At 60.6% G+C, this 18613-nt stretch overlaps 9 protein-coding genes and 2 non-coding genes across 11 annotated transcripts; 7 read left to right on the forward strand and 4 right to left on the reverse strand.

The window, feature by feature from the left end:
* Positions 1–15: 15 nt before the first annotated feature.
* MSH6 (DNA mismatch repair protein msh6) lies at positions 16–3462 on the forward strand (the record flags this gene model as incomplete). Its single annotated transcript, XM_060268133.1, has 1 exon — positions 16–3462. The coding sequence occupies one exon, from the start codon at positions 16–18 to the stop codon at positions 3460–3462; it is 3447 nt and encodes a 1148-aa protein (XP_060124116.1).
* Positions 3463–4062: 600 nt separating this feature from the next.
* MJAP1_004215 (tRNA (cytidine(32)/guanosine(34)-2'-O)-methyltransferase) lies at positions 4063–6111 on the forward strand (the record flags this gene model as incomplete). The annotated part of the gene is made up of 1 exon (XM_060268134.1): positions 4063–6111. One exon carries the CDS (start codon positions 4063–4065, stop codon positions 6109–6111), a length of 2049 nt encoding a protein of 682 aa, XP_060124117.1.
* Positions 6112–6194: 83 nt separating this feature from the next.
* CET1 (mRNA-capping enzyme subunit beta) lies at positions 6195–7075 on the forward strand (the record flags this gene model as incomplete). Its single annotated transcript, XM_060268135.1, has 2 exons — positions 6195–6314; positions 6338–7075. 2 exons carry the CDS (start codon positions 6195–6197, stop codon positions 7073–7075), a joined length of 858 nt encoding a protein of 285 aa, XP_060124118.1.
* A 106-nt stretch (positions 7076–7181) lies between these two features.
* On the forward strand, positions 7182–7286 carry MJAP1_004217. Its single transcript has one exon. It is a non-coding gene; the product is annotated as a tRNA-Ser (tRNA).
* Positions 7287–7424: 138 nt separating this feature from the next.
* Positions 7425–8462, reverse strand: MEU1 (S-methyl-5'-thioadenosine phosphorylase; the record flags this gene model as incomplete). The annotated part of the gene is made up of 4 exons (XM_060268136.1): positions 7425–7690; positions 7724–7929; positions 7959–8317; positions 8340–8462. 4 exons carry the CDS (start codon positions 8460–8462, stop codon positions 7425–7427), a joined length of 954 nt encoding a protein of 317 aa, XP_060124119.1.
* Positions 8463–8568: 106 nt separating this feature from the next.
* Positions 8569–9333, forward strand: TRM9_2 (tRNA (carboxymethyluridine(34)-5-O)-methyltransferase; the record flags this gene model as incomplete). The annotated part of the gene is made up of 3 exons (XM_060268137.1): positions 8569–8654; positions 8678–8993; positions 9016–9333. The coding sequence occupies 3 exons, from the start codon at positions 8569–8571 to the stop codon at positions 9331–9333; spliced, it is 720 nt and encodes a 239-aa protein (XP_060124120.1).
* A 168-nt stretch (positions 9334–9501) lies between these two features.
* On the reverse strand, positions 9502–11046 carry TIM54 (mitochondrial import inner membrane translocase subunit tim54; the record flags this gene model as incomplete). The annotated part of the gene is made up of 1 exon (XM_060268138.1): positions 9502–11046. The coding sequence occupies one exon, from the start codon at positions 11044–11046 to the stop codon at positions 9502–9504; it is 1545 nt and encodes a 514-aa protein (XP_060124121.1).
* A 157-nt stretch (positions 11047–11203) lies between these two features.
* RRP46 (exosome non-catalytic core subunit rrp46) lies at positions 11204–12034 on the forward strand (the record flags this gene model as incomplete). The annotated part of the gene is made up of 3 exons (XM_060268139.1): positions 11204–11231; positions 11293–11692; positions 11785–12034. The coding sequence occupies 3 exons, from the start codon at positions 11204–11206 to the stop codon at positions 12032–12034; spliced, it is 678 nt and encodes a 225-aa protein (XP_060124122.1).
* A 107-nt stretch (positions 12035–12141) lies between these two features.
* Positions 12142–12223, forward strand: MJAP1_004222. The gene has a single exon. It is a non-coding gene; the product is annotated as a tRNA-Gly (tRNA).
* Positions 12224–12906: 683 nt separating this feature from the next.
* On the reverse strand, positions 12907–14146 carry MJAP1_004223 (uncharacterized protein; the record flags this gene model as incomplete). The annotated part of the gene is made up of 3 exons (XM_060268140.1): positions 12907–12929; positions 13096–13771; positions 13817–14146. 3 exons carry the CDS (start codon positions 14144–14146, stop codon positions 12907–12909), a joined length of 1029 nt encoding a protein of 342 aa, XP_060124123.1.
* A 628-nt stretch (positions 14147–14774) lies between these two features.
* On the reverse strand, positions 14775–18557 carry APL5 (AP-3 complex subunit delta; the record flags this gene model as incomplete). Its single annotated transcript, XM_060268141.1, has 6 exons — positions 14775–15221; positions 15361–15435; positions 15487–15656; positions 15690–15959; positions 16138–18214; positions 18237–18557. 6 exons carry the CDS (start codon positions 18555–18557, stop codon positions 14775–14777), a joined length of 3360 nt encoding a protein of 1119 aa, XP_060124124.1.
* Positions 18558–18613: the final 56 nt, after the last annotated feature.

Consider the following 18613-nt stretch of genomic DNA (forward strand, 5'->3'; position numbering starts at 1 on the left):
GCGTCTTGACCCGCCATGGCTACGAAGCAGTCGTCGCTGCTGGGCTTCTTTGCCAAGGCGCCCAAGCCTGCGGAAAAGGGGCCCGAAAAGGACAATAGCAAGGCGAATGCTGCGCCGAAGAAGACCGAGGCACCGGTGACGCCCGCCAAGCGCGAGACGCCTACCAAGCGCGACGCGCCGGAAACGCCGGCCGCGACGCCCGCGCCGACGGCCAAGCGCCCGCGCAGCTCGCCGCTGGCGTCCTCACCGGCGAACCGCGTGTCGGACGAGTCGCTCACGCCGCCGCCGTCGAGTGATGTGCCGGACGAAGAGGTGCCGAACGGCCGCCGCCGCGCCGCGTCGCGCCGCGTCAGCTACTTTGAAGAGCGCTCAGAAGACAGCGGCTCGGGCGAGTCGCAGGACGAGGACGACTTTGTGATGTCGGACGTGTCCTCGGAGAGCGATAACGCGAGTGAAGCAAGCGCTTTGCCGAGCGAGGACGAGGCGACGCCTGAGCCGGAGGAGGAGGAAGAGGAGGAGGAAGTGGTGACGCCGCCGCCGAAACGCAAAGCGCCTGCCCCGGCCCCGGCCTCGGTCGAAGCTCCACGCATGAGTCTCGCGCGGAGCCACCTGACCAAGGCCGAGCGCCGCGCAGAAGACGACAAGCGCAAGCGTGTTGAAAACGAGCAGGCGTACAGCTTCCTGCTCGACGTGCGCGACAAGGACATGCACCGTCCTGGCGAGCTGGACTATGACCAGCGCACGCTCTACATCCCCCCGAGCGCGTGGCGTACCTTTACGCCGTTTGAAAAGCAGTTTTGGGAGATCAAGCAGAACCACTACGACACGGTTCTCTTCTTCCAAAAGGGCAAGTTTTACGAGCTGTACGAAGAGGACGCATTGATCGGACACCGCGAGTGCGACCTCAAGCTCACGGACCGCGTCAAGATGAAGATGGTCGGTGTCCCGGAGGCGTCGTTTGATATGTTTGCCACGAAACTCCTTGCGCTCGGATACAAGGTTGGGCGCGTGGACCAGAGCGAGACGGCCGTCGCCAAAGGCATGCGTGTCGGCGAAAAGTCGCGCGGCGGCGGCTCCGAGATTGTGCGCCGCGAGCTCCGGCACGTTGTGACCAGCGGCACGATCGTCGACGGCAGCGTGCTCTCGGACGACCTCAGCAGCTACTGTGTGTGCATCAAAGAGTTTAAGCCCACGCCGGACGCGCTGCCCCGCTTTGGCATTTGCACGCTCGACGCGTCCACCGCCGAGTTCCGGCTGGTGACGCTTGAGGACGATGCCGTGCTCACACAGCTCGAGACCGTGCTGCGTTCGCTGCGCATCCGCGAAGTCTTGCACGAAAAAGGCGTCATTTCGCCGAGCACGCTGCGCCTGATCCGCAACGTTGTGCCGACGACGTGCCAGATCACCATGCTCAAGCCGCAGACCGAGTTCCTCGAGGCGGACGCTGCCGCCGCGCGCCTCCAGCAGCTCTTCCACGTCGAGGAGGCCAACGCGCTCCCCGAATCGCTGCAGCCGATGCTCGAGGAGCCGCTCGCGATGTCGGCGCTCGGTGGTATGCTGTGGTACCTCGAGCAGCTGCACCTCGACGGCGATCTGTGTGCCGCCGGCAACTTTGCGCGCCTCCCGCCGCCGAGCGAGCGGGGCGCGCTAATCCTCGATGCCAAGTCGCTCATGCACCTCAATGTGCTGCACAACGACCAAGGCACGGACGAAGGCACGCTGCACCGCCTTTTGAACCGGTGCGTGACGCCGTTTGGCCGCCGCCTCTTTACCGTGTGGCTTACCGCGCCGCTCGCGGATGTGGACGCAATTAATGCGCGTTTCGACGCCGTGGACGACCTGCTCAGCCACTCCTCGTTCAGCGAAGAGTTTGCGGCATTCGCCCGCGCGCTCCCGGACCTGGAGCGCCTGCAGACGCGCGTCGCTGCAGGCAAGTGCCGTCCGCGCGAGTTCCTTACGGTGCTCCAAGCATATAGCCGCTTCAAGACGGCGCAGGACAAGCTGCTTGCGCACGCGTCCGAGTTTCAGGGCGACGTGCTGCGCACGATGCTCGAGTCGCTGCCCGACGTCGCTGCGCTAGCCGCGTCGCTGCGTGCGCACTTCCACGCGAACGAGGACGGATCCTTTACGCCGCGTCACGGCAAGTTCCCCGCGTACGATGCGGCGGAAGAGGAGGTCCGTGCGGCCGAGGCGCGCCTCGAGAAGGAGCGCGAGGCGTGCGCGCAAGAGCTCAGCCTCTCGTCCAAAGAGGTCCAGTGGAAGCACATTGGCACGAACGAGATCTACCAGATCGAGGTGCCGGCGCGCACCAAAGTCCCTGCAAACTGGATTGTCATGAGCCAGACCAAGGCTGCGAAGCGCTACTACACGCCCCGCGGCAAGGACCTCGTGCGCCAGCTGAAGGAGGCGCGCGAGACGCGCCTGGCGGCCGTGCGTGCCTTCCAGGACGAGATCTACGTGCAATTCCGCGCCGAGTACGCGACCTTTGCGCGTGCCGTGCGCACCGTCGCGCAGATCGACTGTCTGTCGAGTCTCGCCAAGGCCTCGCATGCGCTCGGCTCGCCGGCCTGCCGCCCGACACTGATCAAGAGCGACGCGGCGCACTTTACCTACAGCGAGCTGCGCCATCCGTGTATGGCGCCGAGCGTGTTGAGTGGTAATGTGACCGAGTTCATTCCGAACGACATTGCCCTTGGCAAGGACAATGAGGAGGTGATGATCCTCACCGGCAGTAACATGGCCGGCAAAAGTACAACGGCGCGCACGGCCGCGACCGCCGTCATCCTGGCGCAGCTCGGATGCTATGTGCCAGCGCGGGAAGCGACGCTCGCTCCGATCGATCGCATCGCATCGCGCATGGGCGCCAACGACCAGCTGTTCCGCAACAACAGTACGTTTATGGTCGAGATGCTCGAGGCGTCCAAGATCCTGCGCGAAGCAACGCCCCGCTCGCTCGTGATTATGGACGAGCTCGGACGTGGCACGTCGACCTTTGACGGCCAAGCGATTGCCTATGCCGTGCTGCATCACGTCGTCGCACGCTCGCGCTGTCTATGCTTCTTTATGACCCACTACTCCAACATCGCCGCGAGCCTCGACACGTATCCTCGCGTGAGCAACCGGCACATGCAGGTGTTGGTCGACGACGAGGCGCGCCATGTGGTGTTTACCTACCGCCTTGTGCGCGGCATCGCCGAGTCGTCATACGGCACGCAGGTCGCACGTATCGCAGGCGTGCCGGACGAAATCTGCACCAAGGCCGCTGTGGTATCGGAGCGCTTTTTTGCCGAGGCGCAGCAGGAGCAGTCGCGCCGCCGTCACAGCAAAATTCCCCTCGAGACGCTGAGCGACTTTGCGCGCCTCGTCGCGCTGGGCCGCGGCGTCAGTGGCAGTGCCGCGGAGCTTGCGGTGCTCTATGCAGCCGCCACGCGACGCGCCTCGGGCGTTGGTGCACCGCCCTAGCCATAGCAAATGCCAAGACTGGCAGTGTACAACGATGAGCCAATGAGAATCCTATCCCTCCCAGATCTATGGTCGTAGTCCTAGGCACCGGCCGCGCAAGCAACGCGGTCGCCGTGCGGTGCCACCACACCTCGTAAGGATCGGCGCTGCTGTGCGCGGCGCGCTTGACGACGCGTCTTGGCCCACACCGAATCAAGCAGCTCTTCCTGGCATACACCCCAGGGATTGGATAGATTTCCAAATAGGCACGTTGCTGTAATAATAGCACGTGGCTGATACGGGTTTCGTTGGACGTCCCAAAGGGCGTGCGGCGCTTGTGCTTAATTATGCCCGCTGCTCTCCAAGGCCATGGACAAGGAGAGAGTGCATGAGCCGGGGGACGAGCCACGAAGTGGCCCGGACGTGTCGGTGCAATCGGCCTTTGAGAGAGTCGGTACATCAGCAGTCCAACCCAATTTTCAGCTACTGCGCCCCACCGCAGAAACTTTACCTAACTCCGCTCTGGGTGTTGACATTGGTCCACCCGGAGACACACCAAACAAAAACGCGGCGCCAATACCCAAAGTTGACGTGTCCCCAGTATTCCATCCAGCGGATGCGATGAACGAGTCGAGCACGTTGACATCCATGGACGACCATCAACCCGTGAACTGGGAATTGATGACGAGCCTCGGGCTCTACGCCAATACGGACGCGGCGAAGGGGCCTGTGCAAAGCCCCCTGTCGCCGATGAGCGATATGCTCTCCGGATTGCCTAGTGCAGGGTCGAGCGACACGCCGTTGCCGGGTGCCACCGCGCTGCATCCCTCCAATTCCATACGCAGCCAGCGGAACTGGAGCGAGTTTGACGGGCATCCCGTATCGCCTCTGCCGAGCCCGCTTATTCGCTCCATCCTCGACGATGACGATCCCTCGTCGTGGCAATCGCAGCAAATCATTCCTTCCAGCCCGACCGAGGAGCTCTCCAAGACCCAGGCCTTCTTTAGTGCATCCGCTGCTGCGAAGCCGCCACCCAAGCCACCGCGCAACCTGAATATCGCACGCAGTGCGTCGAGCCGCACACCGAGCTCAGCTGTGGACACGATACGCAGGCGCCAGCGCGCGCTTTCCTCGCCGCACCAGCCGCAGGAACCGTTGCGGATGGAAACGCTCACGGTGCCCTCCGCGCTCGAGGTGCCACAAACGAATAATTTGCACGAACGGCCCTTTAATGCGCTGCCCGTCGAGCGCAAGGCCTCGCGCCCCATTTCACGCCATGTACACGGACCGTCGATGAATGTGACAAACGACAGCATCATGCCCACCTCGCCCCCGCCTACGTCTGTGATCGACCCTGATATGTCAAACGAGCGCCCGTTGGTCCACTCGCCGACCGGGAAGGAGCCTGTGATGGCCAACGACAATGAACAGCTGCTCCAATCGGTCGACATTCCTACCGAGCAGGAGGACGAGAAAGAGGGGCTCGTCGGCCCGTATCATGTGCTCTCGCGCCTCGGGACAGGCGCATTCAGCAAGGTGCTTCTTGCTGAGCCCCTCTCCCAGGAGAGAAAAGGGCGCGTCGCGCTCAAGATGATTGCCTGCGAGCCGTGGAAGATCGACAAGCGTATGCGCGTCAGTTGGATCCGTGAAGTCGAAGTGCTGAAGCACATCGCACATCCCTCGATCGTCGCTTTTGTCGATTCCTTCCGCACGCCGCAGCACTATACGCTCGTTTTGGACGCCGTCGATGGCGGCGAATTGTTTGACCTCTTGTCGCGCCACCAAGCAGACATTGCTCAGCGCGAATGGCTGGTACGCCGCATCTTTGGTGAGCTTGCGGCAGCCGTGGGGTGGATGCACGAAAACAACCTCGTGCATCGCGATATCAAGCTCGAGAACATTATGATGACGCGCACCCTCTTTGCGCCGGACGCTCCTCCGCTCGTCCCGTCCGCGCTGGGGCCGGTGCCGCTGATCAAAGTGACCGACTTTGGCCTCGCGCGCTTTATCCACCCCGACCAGATGCTCGAGACGCGTTGCGGTAGCGAAGAGTACGCCGCGCCAGAGCTCATCATCGGCAAGAAGTACGACGGACGCAAGACCGATGCATGGGCCCTCGGCGTGGTCCTCTATGCTTTGCTCACCGGCGGCTTGCCCTTCCTCGAGTCGCCGCAAGACACGCCCGACCTACAAGAGGAGCGGGAGAAGCAACACGGCGGAAATAATAGCGACCGCGATGCCAAACTGCGCAAGGCACACCTCCTGCGGATTGCCAAAGGCGAACTCCGCTGGCCAGAGCGCGCCAATGACCGGAGCGAGACGGCAGACAGGGGCAACTATGAGAAGTCCCTTCGTCTGGTGACGCCGCAGGCGCGGCACATTGCGTCGCGGTTCCTGCGTCGCGATGCGAACCGCCGCGCTGCCTGCTGGGACTTGTGGAAGGACCCTTGGTTCCTCTATGGCAGCTTTGTCTCGTCGCACGACTCGGCGCCTTCCCCGCTTCCCTTGAACGAGGCCACGATGTTGTGTCCAGCCGAGGAGGCAAGCGCGGCCGGCGAGCGCGTTCCACTTTCGTACAACCCTCTTAGCGAAAGAGGGCGAAAGTGGATCGAGTCGTTCACTGCGACGCGCAGTGAGAACGCGCCGATGCACCGCGACTTGCCCCCGTAGCGGGGAAGCGTATGTACAATAGATAATATTAGTCAGCGTTGCTGACGCAGTCAATCCGGTTTCCACGTTGGACTTTGTAGACGATGGAGGAGCCAGCGGTGCCTGCGGGGCGCTCCATCTTTGGAGTTGATCCAATGGACGACTTTGCTGTTTTGATCGCAGACTGTATCTGGGACCACTGTCAAAACTTGTCGCATGTCGAGGTGCGTAGCGACGCTAATGTCAGATCGAGGCCAAAGTGGGGATTTTGATCGACCGCAACACGAATGCGCGTTTGCAGCTCCCTGTGTTTACCGAAACCGTGGTTGATGCAAAGCAGCTTGGTCTGCGTTTCGAGAGCAACATGTCGATGGACCAGCACCGCCGTTTCAACCAGCTGCTGAATCACTTGGTGGCCTACAGTGCGAACCAAGCGCCGAGCGAGCGGGTGACGTACAAGCACCAGAAAGAAGTGGACTACTTTTACGATGAACGTATGCCTGATACGGGCAGTGTCGTCCACCTGCGTGTCACGCGCGATGCACAGACACTCCAGATCAAGCCAGGAGGTGTTGTGACCAAAAAGCGGGTTGCCGATATCAACGTCTACGCGCCAAACCGCCCTTTTGACTACCGTATCTCTATCAATACCGAAACGCCGATGCCGCCTCCGCCCGAGGACAGCCGCCCGACGTTTATTCGCGAAAAGGACCGCCTTTCGTATGCCCATCAGAATTTCAACGTGGACCTCACGCAAGTCATCCTGCCCAACAATGTACGTTTTATGACTGACATCCAGCCCCAGGAGCCTGTGCATGAACTGGAAGTGGAGATTCGCGACTCGGTCGAGTTGATGCAGCATGCGTTTGTCGCCCGCGGGCAAGAACAGAAAGAGTTCCAAGAATGGACTCCCTTCGAAGATACAGTACTCATCCTGCTTAACAATGTCCGCTTGCTCATTCGGTACGTGCGAATTCGCACCTAGCTAACCTACAGGAACGCAGGCGGCCCAGCGTAAATAGTGCGAGCACGATGTGCGTTGCTCCTTTCTGTTTAGATACCCATGTTTGCTGTTGTCCATTTACATTGTTGGCAAGATGGCCGAGTGGTTAAGGCGGTGGCCTGCTAAACGCACGACGATTTAGTCGGTAAGCCATTGGGTTCTGCCCGCGTGAGTTCGAATCTCATTCTTGTCGCATTTCTTTTTTTTTTTTGTGGGATTGCCCCGTGCGTATATATGTACGCTACGCTCCACACATGCACGAGCCTACCTCGGCAATTGAAAGGGGGATGCACTATCCCTTCGTGCATTTCGATTCCCACTCTATGCACTCTTACTTGCCGAGCCAGGGAAGGATGTAGCGCAGACGCTCGAGCACATGCTGGTCAATGTGCTCGGGCGACGTCATGACGCTGAACTTCATGCTGCCCGCGGTGCTCCTGAGGATCTTGGAGTCCTCGTCGGCAACAAGGGAGCTCACCTTGTCGACCAGCGCCTTGGTCACCACCTGCGAGGCCGTAACGTTCGCTTTCAAGCTCTGCATGACCTCGGCGACGTTCACGGACTCGGACGACTCGCGCCAAGCGTCATAGTCGGTCGCTAGGGTAAGCCACGGTAAAATGAAATACGTACCGGTCGCGATCAGCACGTAGCTCAGCTCCGCCTCGCGCGCAAGCTTCGCCTCGGGCAGCGCCGACATGTTGATAATGTCACCACCCAGCTGGCGGTACATGATCGACTCGGCGCGCGTCGAGAACGCGGGGCCTTCCATGCAGACAACCGTCTTGTTAGAGTGCACCTTGACGCTGGGCGAGTGCTCTGCAAGCGTCTCGCGGATGCTGCGTGTGAGTTGCGAGAAAGCACGTACATGCCCTCCACGATCGGGCGCAGGATGGTGTCGTAAGGGTCGCCGAACGTCGCGTGCGCAATGACCGCGTGCTCCTCGCCTTCACCAAAGTAGCTGGCACGGCGCACACCCTTGGTACGATCGATGATCTGCGACGGAACGACAAAGTCCTTCGGCGCGATCTCCTCGCGCAGCGAACCAACCGCCGAGAAGGCTAGGATGGTGCGCACGCCGAGGTGCTTCAGCGCGGCAATGTTGGCCGTCGACGGCACGTGCGACGGCGAGATCGAGTGCGTCAGGCCGTGGCGCGCAAGGAATGCGACAAGCGTGCCCGAATCGGTGCGCGCGATGCTAATCGGCGACGACGGGAAACCCCAGGGCTGCGTCAGAATAGGCACGTACCGTCTTGGGGCGCACGGAATCGATGATCTCGATACCCTCCAGCTTGTACAGGCCGGATCCACCGATCACGCCCACAAGGATGGGAGGGCCGTTCCACTCTGCTTTCGGATCCGTAGTCGCCATGTTCGCTAGGAGAAACGCCCCGCCCGGCCACGCCGGGTCTTGTGGAGGCCGCTGCATGCCGGTCTTCTTCGTTGCGTAAGCATCGCTGCTGGCCGCCGATCACGTCATGGCTCGTGCGTCCCAGCCGGTGTATGTCGCGCCGGGGCATGGTGAGGGCGACGCCGCGGCGTACGAGGATGCGAATGTACATGCGTACGTCTCGGTCTCTTACGCAGGGTATACGATGTGATTGCCTCGCACTTTTCCAGCACGCGCTACAAGCCGTGGCCGCTGATCCCCCAGTTTCTCGCGACCTTTGCGCCAGGTTCTGTCGGTGCTGATCTCGGCTGTGGGAATGGCAAGTACTTGCACCTGCGTTCTGCGCTCGGGGACGAGCACGATGCGACACTCGTGACGATTGGCTCCGACCGCTGTGCGCCGCTCGTCGACGATGCACAGCACAACTTTCCCCCCAGCGACAGCGGCAAAGAGCGCTGGCAGGAGGTCGCAGTAGCTGATGCGCTCTGCAGCCAGCTGCGTTCGGCAGCCTTTGTACGTCGCGCGACTGACGCAGGATTATGCTATTAGCATCGCGACGATCCATCACTTTTCCACGCCCGAGCGGAGGATGCGGGCCGTACAAGAGATGATCCGAGTCGTGCGCCCTGTTGCGCCAGGTGGGCCGAGCGACGCGCTGGGCCAAGGCTCCGGCCGCTTCCTCATCTTTGTGTGGGCGTTTGACCAGCGCGGCGGCGGACGTCGCAAGTTTGACTCGGTGCTGGCCGCCGACGACGACGCACAGGACGTGCTTGTGCCGTGGGTCATGACGCCCCAACATACCCAGGAAGATACCGTGGATCAGGTGCACCAACGATGTACGTATCGATGCTAATGGTATAGACTATCATCTATTTCGCGAAGGCGAACTCGAGAGCCTCGTCGAGTGGGCCGCGCGCGATCTCGCGGGGCATGCGCCGTCGGACGCACACCTCGCCGTTCCGCAGATCGCCAGTGGATGGGACAAGGGAAACTGGTGGGGCGTATGGCGCGTCGAGCACGCTTAAGCGGCCTCCTCCACCGGGTTCACCTCCTCGATGATCTCGGGGACGACGCGCCGGGGAACCGACTCGTCACGGGCGCGCTCTTTGAGCACGCGCAGGCTGCCGCGCCATGCCTCGTCCCATAGCACGCCTGCCATTGGCGTCAGGATGCGGTAGCCTTGCTCGAGATTGCGCCAGTCACGCTCCATGTTGAACCGCGCGTCGCGCAGCTCAATCTCTGAGCGGGGCATCTCGCGCTGCTCAGCCTTGGTCGGCTCGCGCTCGCCACGGAGGATCTCGCGCGAGGCCTTGAGTTCCGTGCCGAGATCGCGGTAGAACCGCTCCTTGCCCTTCACGATCTCCTCCACGGTCTTGGCAAAGCTGGGAGGGTACACGTCCTCCTCGTCTAGGCCCCAGTCGAGGTCGCCGCCTTGCGGGGGATCGGTCGGGATCGTGCCGGGCGCACCGACGTCGAAATCGCGCGCGTCGTCCTTGGAGCCGAGCACAATGGCGAGACCCGCCTCGCAGCCGCGGCGCACGTCCGAGCGCCGGTTGAAAAAGTGGCCAATCCGGCGGGGAATGTTGCGCCAGCCGACCAGATTGGTAAAGTCTACAAAGCAGATCGGCGGCTGGGCGGGGATGGAGGGCGGGGGGGCGAGCTTCGGCTCGTCGGCCGCGGGCGCAGCAGGCGCAGGCTCCGCCGGCGCATTCGGCTTGGCATAGGGCGCAAGGCCGGGGCGCTGCATCGACTGCAGACCCACCTGCGACGGGAGCATGAAGCCTTTGTTCGGCAGGGGCGCAGGCTCTTCGTCGTCACCCGCGACCGGGGTATCGACGGGCTTCTCGGGCTCCTGCTCCTCAAACGTAGTGTCCTCACTGAGGCTCGCCGCGAGCTGCTCGTCGTAGTCGACGGGCTTCGCAGGAATCTCGGTATTCCAGCCCTCTTTCAGCGCCCATGCCCACTCCTTCAGCGCAGGGCGGCCCATGAGCACCACTGCACCGTCCAGCTCACGCTGCAGCAGCTCCGCAGGGCCGAGCATGAAGGGCATCGTCGGCGCGCCAGGGCCGGCTGTCGTCGGCCAGGGCAGCACGCCAGCGAGGTTGCGGCGGCGCTCATGGATGCGGTCACGCAGGTCGCGCGCAAGGCCACCGTGACGCGTGCCGCTCACGATCTCATAGTCGACAGCCGCAGCAACGAGGATCGGCTTCACAAACTTGCGGAAGAAGAGCGCGCCGACTTCGTAGTTGTCGTCACCGGGGTACTTGGCCGTGTACACGAGGACCTTGCGCGGCCACTCACTCGGTGCCATCGTGTCCTCCGAAAGGCCACGCACGCGCTCCTTGTATTCTTCCAGGATCTTTTTGCACTGGCGCCGGTCCTCGTAGTAGAGGTAGCTCACCGACGCAATCGACAGCCAAAAGATGCTCCAGTTGCGGGACGGCAGACGCGGCTTCCACAGAAGCACGCTCTGGGGAATGCCCATCCAGATCAGCGGACGCAGTGCCGCAGGGACGACACGCTTCGGCGCGGCCGCCGCAGCGCCTGCAGCTTTCTCCTCGCTCATCGACGACCGAGTTGGAAGAAGTGCCACGAGGCGGCCGATTTTCGAAATAGGCCCTTTTTCCCCCGATCGGGCGAAGCAGCCAAGGCCACCATGCCGCAACGAGGCGCTGCTGAACCACGCAGCCTCGCGACCCGGACGGGTTTGCTGACACGCGCCGATGGAAGCGGGCAATTTGCCTACGGTACGTTATACTTGCTCACGCAGGCGCCCAAGCCAGTCTCGCGTCCGTCACTGGGCCGGTTGAAGTTCGCATGCGCGACGAGCTCACGGATTCCGCCACGTTCCAGGTTATCGTGTCGCCGCTCGAAAACATTCCAGGCATCCCTACCAAGGCACTCTCTGCCGAGTTCCACGAGCTGTTCAAGGCTGTATTGCTCCTCCATCGCCATCCGCGTACCCTGATCCAGCTGGTGGTGCAGACGACGAGCAAGCCGCCTGTTGCGACCCCGACGGTGAACCTGTCCATGAACCAACCCCAGGAAGCAAGCTCTTCCGAGGCAAAGGAGCCGGAAAAGCGCCGTGCGCCACTGCTCCTGGGACCCGACATGCCGTTCGAGGCGTCGGAGATCGCTGCTTCCATCAACGCATCGACGCTCGCGCTGATCGATGCTGCTATACCCCTTCGTGCGACGGTCATTGCAACTTCGTGCGCCGTGCTCGAGATTGACGACGCCCTGAGGACACGCGATGTGGATCCATCGCAGAAGTCGCACTGGTGCGTCGCGCCCACTTACCCAGTGTCGTCGTGGACCCTTCTCCCGAAGAGGAAAAGGTGGCCCTCAGCTGCCACGTCTATGCGTTTGCCTTTTCCGGCTACAATGCACTGGATGCATCGGGCAACGATGAATCCACGGCACAGCTCGTGTACTATGTTGGCTCTGGCAGCACGTCGGCCAAGCAGCGCACGCTCCTGTTCTCTACAGCGGAGGATGCTGCATTCGAGACCCTTTCCCACCTCCGTAACTCGCTCGCCGCGCGGATAGAATGAACGAAAGATGCATGGCAATCAGTGCGAGGCAGCAACGGCGTCTGGGCGACAGCCTTTGCGATCAGGGAGTATGTATAGCACCGATTGACTTAGTATGTCAATAACATGCGCCAATGGTTTAGTGGTAAAATACAGCTTTGCCATCCCAAAGATGTAGCTGTGCCGGGGGTTCGATTCCCCCTTGGCGCACATTTTTTTAATGCCAACTCTTTTTTGCCTCCATTTTGTTCTAATTATGGTGCGCGGATTCGGCCCAACACTGACCGCTGCATGTTGCATGCCAAGCATTCCAGCTTTCCCCAACCATGTTTATTTTTAGCGATCTGTAGTCCTGAGAACCAAAAATTGGAATTGCACTGCAAAAAACCTATATATGTTACGTACTACCGGGAAGTGGGAGGAGAAGTGGGAGGAATTGTCTGTGGCATAGGGCTGGAGGGATTAAGCACAGCCACCCAGCCGGGGTTCCATCAAAAGAATGTAGATTGGGTTGTGAAATATCGCACACACGAATACACAATCCGCTCATCATGTATCGACAAGAGCCATGCGGAAGCGATTTCCGAGTTTATCTTTCAGGCGGCGTTTGGCCACCGAAGTATAATTGCGAGGGGTTGAGGTGGTGAAGACATCAGAGTCCGTTCCGCGTCGGAAAAGTTGGGGGATGCGGGTCACATCCGTCCACGACGGAGTTATATGAGAGACACTCGAAGAGTTAAAAACACGAGGCTTTAGCGATTCTGGCGTTGAGGAGACTTCCACCTTGTCCATGTCTAGATCAAACTTGCGTTTGGTCGGTGTGAACGAGTGTTCAGTCCTGGGGCTAGGGGTGCTTTCGGAGCGGACCAGAGAGGGGGAGAGAGGGACAAGGTTCAGGGTACCAGGACGAGGTTTCCTGGAAGTAATGTTATTAGGCAGCGCAGGCGCCGGGCGTGGTGCGAAGCTAGTCGGAGACAACGGCGTATCGTCGTCTTCTTGTCCGATAGGCATCGTAGGAGCGAAAGGAGAAGTGGGGTTGCTAAGGAAGAGAGCAGAATCCTGCTTTCCTTCGCTACCCGCACTCTTCTCCGGTTCCGTCTCGGAATGGATCTCGGCGAGGTTATTGGCGAGCTCGGTATCCAGTTGCTCGACGAGTTCGGTCGAGGACCGGCGACGCCAATCCCAGTGTTTTCCTGCAGCAGCAGTGCTGCGCGTGAATCGCTCGAACCAAAACTCGCTTCCATCGCCCAGCTCCTGCGGAGGCTCAAACGGAAGCGATTCCAAGATGGGCAGTGACTTCCCCTTCTTCGTAGGCGAGGACCTTTGCGAGTGAAGTTCGCTCACCGTGTTCACGAGGTTGGCCACCACCGCCCGCTTCCGCGCGCGATCGTGGATATCGGTAAACGGCGTCCAGTCCGGTTCGGTCAGCACGACACTGCGGGGCGTGCCGACACTGCTGCGACTGTAGCTGCGGTCGGTCTCGGCATCCAACGAGCGCGGCGTATCCGTCTCAGACGAGGCAATAGCCGATCCGGACCGCGGCGAAATGAGGTGAGCCAGCGGCGACGCCGAGTCCCGTGAGGCATAGCGAGCCATGCGCTTGGACTGGCGAGGGGAGTCGTATCCCAGCGTGAGGGGGTTGCACAGAAGCGCGGAAGGGAAAGGCTGGCTGTCGCGCTTCAGAATCGATGGGACCGAAGAACGCGTTTGTTCGTCGACATCGTCGTCAGCGTCCTCCGAACTCGAGCTTGCTTCGTCCTCTTGGTATGAAAGAGTAATGCGCGAAGGGGTTGCGTGACAAACCGATTGAGTCCGCGAGGGAGGCATCGATGCAGACTTTTTGTTGGTCAAATCAAGCATGAGCGGCTTGTGGCACAATTCGCTCGTAGGGTCCGAGCTGGTCAGGACCACGTTCATGACCTTGTTGTCACCGCGCGGGTCAAATCCATCTAGAAGATCAGGATCGACAAGCTCATCATCATCATCTTCATTCTCTCCGATAAATTCCGAGTATTCCGAGATCATACCAAAGTCGCCATCCGCGTTGAAAGGGTGAGAGAGGAACTGGCCCATGCTGAGGTCAAGTTCACTCCATGGCGCGTAGTAGTACAGGGCGACGGCACCTGTGACCATCGTCGCGGTGGCCCAAACGGCAAGGGACCAGCGGCTGGAAGCAGCCCAGCCGGCACGGCGGAGAATTGACTGCCGGAGCTCCATAGGGATCATTACATAGTAAGAGTCGAGCGATTGTCCTACAGCCCAAGGCGAAGGAATGTACTCTGGCCAGCGATCCGAGCGGAGCGCGTTCAAGGGCACATTCAACCACCTATACGGCGAGGAAACCGCGGGTGCGATGACATACATTTTTTACAATGCTGCTCTACACCTCAGTTCCTGGAGTAGCAACTGTTAGTATGTGAAGGGAATGATGGTGTTTGCAAGGGCGGCTGCTACCGGTCTAGGTCGGATAGGGAAAGGTTAAAAAATAGGGCACGCGCGAACGCTACAAACGCGCGCACACAGGGTCGGTATGGGAGAAGGGTAAAAATGCGTGGCGGCACAGAGTTACATTGCGCCGACCGGTGCACGGGGCTGCACGCCGCACGTCCCTTGCGGGTGAACATCTTGGCTGTGCAATGATGTTTAAACTCTATGCACATCACAATCAAAATGGACCCATCATTCGCCAGAAATGTCAGCTGACGCGTATATATTACCTAATATATATTGTACCGTGCATATACGTACCTGACATGCACGATTACATTTCAAAGCCCTCAACGGCGGTTGCCGGCTCCATGCCGAGCATGGCAAGCATCATGCGGGCGGTCTCGAGACCGTCTTGCTCATCCGACGCACGCTGAATGGCGCTATCGAAAATAGACTCGTCCAGCTTTTTGGCGTCGTGCAGTGCCTTTAATTCATTTTCAGTCACCGCCACGTTGAATTCAGGGTGCCCTTGCAAGGTCAGCACATGGACACTCCGGATGGGCAAAGGTCCCGAGGCGCTCGTGGCACTGTCGTCGACATCAAATGCAATGTAGGACGAGGTTTTTGCCGAGGACGGGAGGGGAGGCGCCTCAGTAGGGTAGCGCAGGGCCAGACCCTGCACCGGCACTTTCTCCGTAGAGCCTAGGACTGCCCATGCGTCTCCGTCCAGCGGCGGGGGAACCTCGCTGACGGAATCTTCATGCAGCTGCTCCAAGCGCTAATGCCAATCGCGTCAGCTCCGCTCAATACTCGCGAGCATAAATTCCGACGGGATATATCAAATGTCATGTGCATACGCATACATGTCCATTAGTGATAGGTCCATCGTCGGGAAATATGCGCATAAACATACGTACCCACGTCGTACGGTCGTCAAACGGACTCAGTAGTTCGGTCCCCTCGGACGTCAGCGAAATGGGAACGACGCCGAACTGCAGAAAAGTTAATATGGAACTTTTGCGCGCACAAAGTGTCAAACGTACCTCTGCATTTGCCTTGTCCTGCACCACCTTTCCTCCAAAAGCTTGGGCCACGATTTGATGGCCAAAGCAGATGCCAATCACACGGATCAGGGGGTGTACCGTGACTAGGTGCACCAGGTATTTGCGCAGCACATCCATCCAGAGCACAGTCTCGTTCGTACAGGAGTCGGCTGCAGGTCAGTTTCTTGGTAGAATAGACATACGCGTTCCTGTCACGACGACCGCGTCCCACAGACCGTCGTCCAGCTGGCTCACGTCGGGGAACTCGCCGAGCGTCACGTTGAACGAACGAATGTAGAGCGAAATCTTGGGGTGCCACTCATGGCGGGGGACCGTGGCCAGCGCTTCGGTGAAAACGTGGCGGAACATGTTGTCATACGACCCAAACTTGTCCACCGTGGACTGCGAAGGGTTTCCGCAGAGCAAGATAGCGATCGAAATCGTCTTTTTGATATCACCGGTATTGCCGTGCACTGGATGAGCCCGCTGTGGTGCCACCTACCGTTCGTTTCTTCTGCCATGGTGCGATGATCGATGATTGGACACGGCCTCTGATTGGCCCCATTTTCATTTGTCGCAGCGCCGTGGCCGAAAAGTCCCATGTGGTACGTGCGCGATAGACCCTATGCCACTAGCTACGCTCCGACGTACGTGTTTTCTTCTTGCGCGTCACCATCTTGGGCTGTACGGCAGAATGCGCAGCCTGGGTATCCGATGGCGCGGGTGACGAGGCGGACGACGAGCTGGGTGCGGCCGCAGCCGGCTTCTGCATCAGGTCCGACAGGTCGAGCTGGACGATGGGGATGCCCTTGAGGTCGTCGTCTTCGGCGGCAGGGGCAGGCGTCTTGGTGCGTGCGGTTTTTTTCACTTTAGTGCGCTTAGAAGCTGCCTTCTTTGGTGCGCGCGCCGCCTCTTCAGGCTCGTACCGCGGCATGGACTCGGGCACGGCTTTCGGCACTTTGAGCTTCGGCGCCGGCTCGACGAGGTCCAGGATGGGCTTCCACGCGTCCTCCGGCATGATCCATGCGTGCAAGTCGAACGAGGCAGGGAGCGTCGCGAGTGCATCTTCGTCGTCCTCGCGCATATAATACAGCGGCTCGAGGAGGTGCAATGCACGCGGCCCTTCGCGGCCCTGCTTGGTGGCCGCTTCGTCGTCCCACGAGTTTGCCTCGACTTCGGGCGCCGCTGCGGGTGCCGCGGGCGCCGGCCCCTCCTTCGCGAGATCGTTCTTCAACAGCGTAAAGAGCTGGAGCGACTCTTGCGCACGCTCGTGCACGTCCGAGTCCTGGTGGTGTACGAGCGGCTCGAGCTGCGCGACAAGGTGGTCGGTCAGCGCCTCGAGTTCGTCTCGCTTTTCCGCATCCCACACTTCAGACAAGGAGGCTGCATAGTGGGCGTAGAGTTTCATAGTACTCTGTATGACCACCGCCACGGTGTTGGCCGGGAGCTCACGGAGTGTGTCCTGCATCAGGATGCGTGCGAGCTGTTGGGGCGCGTCGAGGTAGTCGGGGTATTCGCTGCAGATCCAAGCGCCGGTGCGCAGCAGCTCGTGCGTCGGGCATGCACGGTCAAAGAGTTCCTCGTCGTTTTGCAGCAGCACATGCTGAAAGTGGCGGCATGCTTCGGGCCGAAGCGACGCAAAGCGCCATACGATATCGATCATTTGGTCGGCGACGCTCTGCGCGATGCTCACGTCCACAGTGCGAATCAGGCGCTGGAGCGTCGCGAGGTACCATGCGACGTCGGTTACATGCCCGTACTCGTGCGCACTGCCCAGGTCGAGGATGCATTCGGCGACTTGCACGCGGAAACCGGCCATTTCGTCGGTGTCTATCGTGGGCAGCGTCTCGGGCGCGGTATCCACGGCCTCGTTTGTATCGAGTGCCGACTGCAGCGCACTGCTTGCATCGCGCGCGACGGCCACAGCGTCCATCTCTTCAAGGAACTGGACAAACGTATCGAGGATGGTACGCAGCGACGCGCGCGACGACAGCTGGCACACGAGGTCGAGCGCACGCAAGCGGATTGTCATGTCTGGGTGCCGAATGCATGCGAGGATCGTGTCCTGGTGCTGCGCGACGAGCCCCGGATGCGTCGGCACGAGCTTGGCGAGCGCGAGCAGCGCAATGTACTTGAGGTTCTGGTCCGAGTCCTCCAGAAAGCGGCCGAGGTTGTCGACGCAACGCAGCGCGAGGTCCTCGCTGCCCGCCCCCTCGAGCATGCCTCCTATAATCGCCGTGTGGATGCACTCGTACAAGACGCTCATCGCCGGCGTCGTCGAGATGATCTCCGAGATTGGCCGCAGGAGCTTGCGGACGAGGCGCGGCTCGACGCGCGCGAGCGCGCCAAATAGCTTCACGACCTTGATCAGGAGCCAGTTGTTGCTCGTGTTCGTCAGGATCTCGAAAAGCTGCGGCGACAGCGGGACAAACGGCGCCGGGTTCCTGCGGGCCAATTCGCACACGGCGTTCACGGTCGCGGTGACGACGCCCTGGTCGGGGTCGCACAAGAGATCACGCATGCGCTCCCAGGTGCGGTCCAAAATTTGCGGGTACTTGACGATCGCCGAGTAGAGCACGAGCACGGCGCGCTTGCGGACGCGCGCCCGGGAGTGGGTGAGCATCACGGCGATGTCTTCCGAGAGGTGCTGAGCGAGTTCCTGTGTAATGACATGCGAGAGACCATTCAGCGCCGCGAGCACGTCGAGTGGAGCGGCCGAATGCAGGTCCTGTGTGAGTCGATCGGCGTACCTTTTTGATCAAATTGGTCGCGAGAATCAGCACTTCTGTGTCTTCCGAGAAGCACAATGCCGCGGCGAGGTAGCCGATATGCTTCACATGGTACTTGGACGAGGCCATCGCCTCGAGCATGCTAAACGACGCGCTCTTTACCTCGTAGCCGAGCATGCGGAGGTAGGCGAGCTTGAGCACTGCTTCCGCCTTGACGTCCATGTCGGCGCTTTTCACCTCGGTGCGGATTTCGTCCAGCATACTGGCAATGTACTTCGCCTCATCCTTGCCGCGGTGCGAGCGCAGCCCCTTGATGAGCGTCGTGAGCGACTTTTCGAACATCGTCCACGCCCCGGGCGACGGTGCGAAGCGAAGCGAGCGCGACGAGCACGTGGTAA

The sequence above is a fragment of the Malassezia japonica genome, chromosome 9 (genome assembly GCF_029542785.1).
Source record: "Malassezia japonica chromosome 9, complete sequence".
Taxonomy (NCBI): domain Eukaryota; kingdom Fungi; phylum Basidiomycota; class Malasseziomycetes; order Malasseziales; family Malasseziaceae; genus Malassezia; species Malassezia japonica.